General features: G+C 36.8%; 1 protein-coding gene across 6 annotated transcripts in view; it reads left to right on the top strand.

Annotated features, from left to right (window-relative positions):
- Positions 1 to 9,123, top strand: part of LOC111867003 (xaa-Pro aminopeptidase 1) — an 87,225-nt gene that overhangs the window by 61,751 nt on the left and 16,351 nt on the right. For all 6 annotated transcript variants that reach the window (XR_002843263.2, XM_023856447.2, XM_033752509.1 and 3 more), the window contains 4 exons: positions 1,552 to 1,698; positions 4,134 to 4,350; positions 5,543 to 5,776; positions 8,270 to 8,335. Coding sequence is in view for 5 of the 6 variants with exons in the window: in XM_023856447.2 (XP_023712215.1) it covers positions 1,552 to 1,698; positions 4,134 to 4,350; positions 5,543 to 5,776; positions 8,270 to 8,335 (664 nt within the window). In the remaining variant the exon portion in view is untranslated. The remainder of the gene's footprint in view (positions 1 to 1,551; positions 1,699 to 4,133; positions 4,351 to 5,542; positions 5,777 to 8,269; positions 8,336 to 9,123) is intronic.

The following is a 9,123-nucleotide window of genomic DNA, read 5'->3' as shown; positions in this document are numbered from 1 at the left end:
GGCCATTATCTCCGTAACCGTTCAACTTTGGACATAGGTGTTTTGGGTTATATCGGCATACTTTAACATAAGGAACACCCTCCCGAAGTTTGGCACATTCCTCCTGGGACACCCTGTATAAGGGTTGTGGATCTTACAATCATGTATCCATTTCTTTGTATTAGGAACCATTTTTGAGAAAGTCAGACTTGTGGAGTCTGGTGAATAGTTGAGGTTCTGAGCCATGTTTACTTTTGGATGGCTCATGAGTTTCCTATTTCAGTCTGGTATCCTCCCCTCATTTATGTCCCCCCCCCTCTCCGGCATACATATCATCACTCTTTGCTGTTACCAAATAATTCCATGTACCACGTGATTTCCTCTTCCTCCAGTTGTATAGAAATATAACCCACATCTAAGTAGCAAAAGTTGGAAGTTGGCCTTTTGTTTGCCAGCTGTCGGCAAGGTAGGTGGTGGAATTTTGTTTGGATTCTCTTTCCAGACATTGAGGACAAGGAGCCACCTTGTTTGCAATAGGTGTGTCAGGAGTGTCGCAGCAAGGGTTTTGGTGGGGTTTTATTTTTTTAAGTGGTTGGGCTTGTATTGCCCCATTTTATGTGACAGAGTTACAAAACTTAAACAGGATTCTTTTGCTGACCATTGGTCAAGCGGAGTGGTCATTAATGTGGGTCACTAAATGCTGTTTCTGCTACCTCATTTAGTGTTGTTGTATGAATAGATAATGGAGTAACACTGTGATTTGGGCTGTATCACACTGTTACATGAGTGTGGTTATTTTCTGTCTGCAGTAGGTAGACAGCTCTGTGTGGCTACCTAATGTATATTTTTCTTTTGTTGGGCTTCAGTCTGGCTGACCAAGATGGTCAATGGCATAGATTCATATGCATATTTGAAATGCCAATGTAATGGTTTAAGTCTTATTTTATTTTGTATTATTTGTTATTGCTATTAACTGTTATTAAATATTGGTTTTGGAGATAGATTCTTTTCTTGGGTATTGCTCAAAACTCAAGACAACTCATTCCATCAGGGGAGCACTGAGAACACAATGATGTAACCAGAGATAAATGCAGCTACTATCTCCCCAAACTGTAAAGGTAAAGAGGGGAGGAGCTGCTAAGTTCAGCCAAAATTAAATTCACATAATGAAAACTTTTAGTGTAATCTTCCAATTATGAACTTACTTAAAATCCAAGTGGCAGTGTAGGAAGAGAAAAGAGCAAATAGATGGACAGACACGGTGTTCTAAGTATGCATTCACTGCTTGTCCTTTGTTTAGAGAATGCATAAATTTTTACTTTATGTAATTCTATACAATTGGTGGGACTTTTCTGTGCTTAATGGTGAATGTATAATAATAGGTATATTTCTAACAGTTTTAGAAGTGCTTGAAGTACTGAGTAGCATATTGAACTTATGACTTATGGGCATATTAAGATTATATATATTTAATAGATATGTGTTTGGTGTTGAAGAGTGTGATAGGAATATTGTGGGAACTTGTCTACATCTCTCAGCAGTATTAACCCATGGTGCAGATTTTGTGTGCAGATTCCTCCAAAGAAGCAATTGGCTATACCATCTCCCATCATATTCATGAAAGCACGAAAGAATCGCATTGAAATAGGTGGCATGAGAGAAGCGCACATCCGAGATGCAGTAGCTCTTTGTGACTTTCTTGCCTACTTAGAAGAAGCAGTGAGTATGATCCTGTCACATTTATTTACTGCCTTATGTTGCTACAAAACACGAATATATATTGAACCTTCAGTCCACTGAAGTCTGTTATTAATTTTGGTTTCCTGAAGCGATGAACTGTGAGATCATAGATTAAAGTATCACCTCTCATTTTCGTCACCAGATTACATTTTAAATAAAATGAATTCATTTCAAGGTAATGATCAAATCTTATATGAGTTCAAACCAAAGACATTAAGATATTTGTGTAGATGGGAAAAAGGGTAGCACTTCTTTTGCATAATAGTAATAGAGCACCATACTAGCAGATGGTGCTGCAATCTTGTCCAGAATCTTAAGTACAATTTGTTCAGTCCACGTTCAGTTTGCTGAAGAAACTCACAACCTATGATGTGTGTGTGTGTGTGGTGGGGGTTAGTAGGGAACCATATGAGATGTCATGGTAAAATGGTTGTTGTCCTCTGCTGTTTGGTCAGTAGACAACCAGATGCAGTCTAATCTACAATATAACTATACAAGACGTATTACTGTATAGTGATGAAGTGGTATAAAATATAAATGATGTGTGCTATCATATTCTTTTGTTTTTAGAACTGAATTTGTTGAAATAATTAACTGTTTGTTCATTGCAGCGCACTAACTTGTGTCAGTTAAGAGGTTAAAGTTCTTGTTACTATTTACATTGTATGAAGATTATTAAAAATGCTTGTAGAAGATTAATATTTGCATAGTTATAATTCATGAAATATATATGATATCTCATAATTTCAAGCATCAATTTCATTACATAATGGCGATTTATTTTATTTATGGAAAACTTGATTGTAGAATTGGCATTTTCTTACTAACTGAGTAATTTGTATGTGCTGCAATGCTTTACTTTTAAACCTGTCACTCCATGCTTTCCATGCAAGTATTTTTGCTCTTTCTCTGCAGTTTCAGTGAACCCAGGCCTTATCTAGGTTTATATTTTGAGTGGAGTTTAAAATTTAATGGAAAATATTTAAATTGTGTTAATACATTTATAACTCAAAATGCTGGTAACAAATTTTAAACTCCTCATGAAACAGTCTTTCTGTTAAAGCTAAATATTGATTTTGAAAATCTTGAAGAACAGTAGAAGGGAGGAAGGGAAATAGAATGAAGAGACCCTCGTACACATAACAGTCAAAATTTCACAAGTAGCAGTTTTGCATCTAACCCTGGCACAACTAAGTATGGTATCAAAAGGAAATATTTTTAAATATTCAAAGAGGCTGCATGCTACACTGAAGGGACTGGACTAACAGAAATCACAAAAAACACTGGGAATCCACAACTGGACTCAAACAGGCAAAAGGTTTTATATCAGGACCCTATGCCAAGAGAACGAGGGACTTGTTAAAATTAAACAGAGATCAGCTAAGATAGGTGGTAGGATTACTTACTGGACACTGCCACCTAAAAGGGCACCTTTTCAGACTGGGACTGACAGACAACCCAACTTTTGAAAGATGCCTACAAGAAGATGAATCAGCCATACACATCTTATGTGATTGTGAGGCTGTAGCTTACCTAAGATATTGTCACCTGGGTCAATTCTTCATGGAACCGAGTGACTTTTATGATGCCTCCATAAATGAAGTCCTACATTTCATTCGAAGTGTAGGATTAATAAATGGTTAATCCAAAAGGGAAGCACAATAGGTCATTGAGGTCACAGTGCAAGGGCCAGTTTTTATGGCTCACCCCTCATACTCATACTCATGCTACACTGAAGTGGTTAGCACTTCAAATTATGTTCAGGAAGTCCCAGATTCAAATATCAGCATGCACATTGGCTATCCTGGTTTTTTTTTTCGTGATTTTGCTTGGTCCCTCACCCAAATGCCTGGATAATACCTTAAATTAGGCCACAGTCATTTCCTTTGCATCCTTTCCAATTTGTTCACTGTCTTCTTATAATTTGACACTATATAATCTGAGCAGTTTAAAATGTCATTAAATGAACCGATGAAAAATGATACTGAATTAACAGAGAGAACCTAACCTAGCTTCTTCTGATCTTCTATTAGGCTCAACATCACTATTATAGCACTCATATTTCTCTATGGTGTCAGGGTCAGTATGACAAACCTAACATACTGAAAATTCCTAACAAATTGATATTGGTTTTGGTGATTTGTTATGTGTTCATATAAGTAGATCTTAAAGGGGGCACATCCTAATATTCAGAGAATCAAAAATCAATCCAATGTGGGGTCAAGTCAGACAGTTTTGAAAACTTAAACTTCTTGTCACCGTGGGTGACAGCCGCTCTTAGGCTTGCATTGCACTTGGTCATGCTTCAGAGAGTTAAGCCCTGCAGTGACTTTAGTTTGTAATATGAATCCAAGAATTTTTTCGTTTTTCTTGCCTAGAATTTTTTTTATCTTGGTATTTATTGATTTATTCAGATAGCTGCAGGCAAAGAATGGAATGAGCTACAAGTTGCACAGGAGGTAGACCAGTTTCGCCGAGAACAAAATCTTTCAAGAGGTCCCAGTTTCCCTACAATAGCAGGCTTTGGTCCCAATGGAGCATCTCCTCACTACTCACCATTTGAGAGTAGCAACTTGCTCAAAATTGATGGTAGCAGCACATTGGTCTTGGATTCTGGTGGACATTATTTAGGTAAAAATGACTGCAATGATACATTTCTCACTTGAACTATTTTCTTGTGCTAGATTTCATTGTAATTTACATACCACTATATAAACAGCCTAAATGCTCCAGCAGTCATGATAATTATTATTTATAGCTAACTTTTTTAAGCGTAGTCATATTATATTTATTCCAGCATAGTGGTAGGTCAGTGATAAATTAAAGAAGGTATGTATGGTAATACACAAACCAAAAGTAATAACATTCAGAAAGAATTAGAATTTTATTTTACATGCATATTTGCATCTGCATTGTACCTATATTTATATCATCGGTAATGCTGAAACTGACTGCATAGAGCAGAAGATGTTCTTCCCTCCCTTGATCAAGAAATTGTCCAACTTCTGGAACCTGAATGTTCATTATTGTGTTCTCAGGAGCACACCACTAGCCCAATCCTATTTCTTTAAGTTACTTTTTAATATGATACTCCCATCTATGCCTAGATCAGTTAAGTGATCTTTTCCCACCAGGTTTTCTTACTCAATTTATTTAGAAAGATAAAAGAAAGAAAAATAATTCTTAATGTTATAGCCTAAAACTACCTGCTGTTTAGAATTATGGAGTTCTGGGGAATTATACAAATTATAGATTGAGACATCTGCCTGAACCTGCAGACATGGAGCCCCATTACCTGTGGCTAATTATAGCAGCTTCTGCGTGTTATCGAAAAAAGTATATCAGAAGTTGAGTAAAAGACATCACAGAAAATAGAACAGAAGGTTGGTATTAGAGCAGTTGATAGGGCAAAGCAGTTTAATGAGACACCGCAGGGTGGAGTCATATCTTCTGGTGACTGTAATTTATTGTCAATTAAATGTAATATAGAACTGAAGGGTGTATGTCTTTGTCATTAAGAGCATCTTATTCCAGGAACAACAAAATGTTATTCACATGTTAGAAAGTATTGAGATATAACATAAGGGCCTAATGGAAGTGGACATACCAAAAAAGAGAGGGATTTGGGTGTTGGAGGCCTGACCCAACTACCTTCCTATCCTTTATATCAAAAATGAGCAATGGCCATGCTACTATAGTTACATTTTATCTTGAAAGTTCATAGTAACATTTAAGACTGGAACAGAGGTGAAACTTAATAGATAACACATCACATATACTTTCTGAATCTAACAGAATGGAAGAAAACAGTTTTCTTTTCCAGATGGTACAACAGATGTGACACGTACTATTCACCTAGGAACACCAACAGATTTTGAACGTGAAGCATACACACGTGTTTTGATGGGTTCCATCCAGCTGGCATCACTTGTGTTTCCTTTTGATGTTCCAATGAATAGTATCGATGTTCTGGCCCGTGGCCCATTGTGGGAGGCTGGGTTAAATTATCTCCATGCAACTGGTCATGGTGTTGGGGCTTTCCTAACGGTACATGAAGGTGAGTCGCTCCTTGTCTGGCTCTCAAGTTAATGCAGTATGGCTTAAAAATGTTAGTAATTATGAAGGTCATATTAAGATTACTCCCTTCAAAGATGTGTTACCATGTAATTTGATAGATATGGTTTTCTAAATCATTGGTGCATGCCTATTAAAGTAGACAATGTCACATCCCAGAAGTATAATCATAATATTCACCTCCATGAGAACCTCATATTTGATATGTGAAGAAAACAGTTATTATTCAGATATTAAAACTTTGTTATTGATACTTTTCTATTTTATGAACATGTAGACTAACAGAAAGCATTCTTCCTGCACAAAGAATTTGGCAGTTTTGTTTTATTGTATACAGCTGCATTTACCCTTTCCATATGCAAATACATAGATAAACACATAGCCAAGCTATTTAATTTTGTTCTGCCCTGGTGTACATGCATATGTCAGACCAGTTAATTCGAAAGCTCTTTCCCCTCTACAGCCTGAAATGTTAAAATTTTAACGTGTAATCTTTGTAAAATCTTGCTGTTTTACCTCCAGTTTGACCATCAGGTCATGTACAACCTGATGTATGGCTATCTCCATTTAACATACGATCCTTATTTATGTAATTTTGCATTTTTACACCAATCTCATTTCCAGGCCTGTATGAAGTCTGGCATGCTGTTTAGCTGTGTGTGTGCCTAATTTGTTTTACTTCCAGTGTCATAATCAGGCCTTTTATAGTCTGATATATTCACTCAGATGCGCTTTTACACTATGTATGCATATTATGTACAAGGTACAGCTAATTTTTATTGATTTTTTGTTTATTTAAGGGTACGTTTTCTGTCATGTTAGTTATGTAGCATTAAATTCAAGATTGATTTTGAATGAAAGTCACCATAGCTTCAAAGAAGTGAGTGGTAACCACTTCCCCATTATGTTTCATGATACTTAAGTTTAGTGCATTCACTTCATTAGGTGTATGGCCGAAGATTAAATTTCAGTACGTTGTGTACAATGATAATTGGCAGTGAATTTGAGGAGGCTAGCAATTCCTGGCAGAGGAATTTTATTCATTCTCGTTGTACAATTTGGGTATGTGCATGCTATGTATGCTATGCTCCTGTTATTTATTCTCTGTCATGTTGAGATATGCTGCTTAGCACTTGTTCTTGATCACCCTCCATTTACGTTCTTCCATAGAGTGAGAGACCAAGTTACACACCCCTCTAAACAGCGGATAAAATTATAGTTTTTTTATTTTAATCTGTTTTAGGTATGGGGTGTAGAATCTAAACTGTATGCTAATAATTATTTCCAAAATTTAATCAGCTCTCTGCTTTGAGAACATAGTTTTTTGTTTGTTACTGTCATTTTCAGATACTTGCACTCTACTACATTTACAAAAGTTGTTTGAGATATATTGGATTCTGCCATACAGTTTAATGAAACATTGATTTATGCAGTAAGCGGCCCTGTATGATCACTGATGATTACAATAAATCACTGTATAGGATCACATCTTGCAGAATGAATTCAAATCTTCAGAGTATACCATATTTTTAATACTTAACTAGAACCAGATTTTTGGTGTACAGGAATCCAAAGTTGTGTCAAGTGTGGTACATACAGTAGTTGCAGTAGGTAATGCCTTTGCAACAGTGTACATAACGTGTGATTTACGTAACAGAAGTCATAGGTGATTCATTGGCCTGCCCCCATTGTTGGTTGTTTTTACTGTTGCTTTACATCAGACAGTTCAATTATCGCATCCGTACAAAGCAATGATCATCCATTGAAGTCTTCATTTACATCCAGGACCTATTTTACTATGGATAGTGCTCCATCAGGTGGGACATTTGTAAACAAGCTTACAGTGTCAAAACTACCATAATGTCAGTTTGTTCTAATTCAGGTTTTTAATCTTATTGCTGAAGTGTTCTGAATTGTTCATGAAAGATATGTTGCCTTCTGATAGAGAGAAGATATTACATCATAGGATTTTGTTTCATTGTTGTCAGTGCTTTGCTGTCAGAAGTAAAATGTGCCATATATAAATGTAGTAAGAGCTCCATTGTTTGATATTACAAAGGTTCCACCATATGAACACACAAAAGAAATCAGACTGAAAGTTTGAAGTACTGTAATTCTCAAACAGTGGTGAATTGGACAACAGTTTATATATATTTTCTCCTCCAATTTATCTCCTCACTGAGGAGTCCTCAGCCACCTTCTAAAGTTCGGTCATACGACTTCAGGTTACGCTGTATGTACTAACATCATCATTCCATTAAATTTCAGTCCCTCCTGATTTCCTTGGACTTTCCTAATGGGAATTCTAAAGCAAAGTTGTTGCTTGAATAATGTATTACTGGTTGAGCAGAAATTCTGTCAGGTATGTTTCCCAGCACTTACTGTGTTTTTAATACTAACAGAATAGTATTCGTTCACCCTCCAAATGCCTTGGTCAGTTTGCTGTAATTTTGTTTTGTTTTTTACCTCTTTACAGCGCCCATTACTATTGCATATACTATGGGGAATTTGACTTTCCAGGAAGGATATTTCTTCTCAGATGGTGAGTTCACAGCGAACCAAACTAACATGTAACCAACAAACTAACTTACTCCATGGAGCATCTTCTTGAGAGGCTGATAATTATTCATCTGGTCAAGAAGCTGCAGTGTCGTGTTCACAGGAGCTCACTGCTGGATCCTGTTCTAAGCCAGCTTAATCTGATTTACACCCTCACACCCTATGTAGATCCATTTTAATATATCCTTGTACCTATGCCTAGGTCCCCCAAGTGGTCTCCTATTTTCAGGTTTTCACACTAAAATAATATATGTATTTTTTATCTCACCATGCATGCAACATATTTCGCTTATCTCACCATCCTTGACTTGATGTGACTATTAATATTTTGTAATGAGTACAAATTATGAAGCTTCTCATTATACAACTCCATCTTCTCTTAGATCCAGACAAACCTATCATAAATTCACTTCTACCGTCACAGACTTTGAACCAGAACTTTAACATAATCTATAACCTGTAAGTTTCTTATTTCATACAGTTGCACATATAATTTTTGTCATTAATTGATAATCGTAACAAAGTTGGCTGCTGATGGTACAGTTTTAAACATATTGTAACATGTTGCGCGACTGAGAACCCCCCTCCACCCTCCTCTCCACGGTAACGTAGCGCTCCCCGCCACTCCCCTCCGCGGTGACGTCACGCGGTGACGTAACGCGCAACGCTAACGTAACCGTAATCAACGTCCTACTGTGACGTGGCACTCATTACGCCACAGGCAAGCACTGCAGCTATATAAGTGGATGCACAGTGCGTATCGATCAGTTC

This window comes from Cryptotermes secundus, unplaced genomic scaffold, assembly GCF_002891405.2.
Source record: "Cryptotermes secundus unplaced genomic scaffold, Csec_1.0 scaffold1437, whole genome shotgun sequence".
NCBI classification, from domain to species: Eukaryota; Metazoa; Arthropoda; class Insecta; order Blattodea; family Kalotermitidae; genus Cryptotermes; species Cryptotermes secundus.
This window is presented reverse-complemented; position numbering and strand designations above follow the sequence as displayed.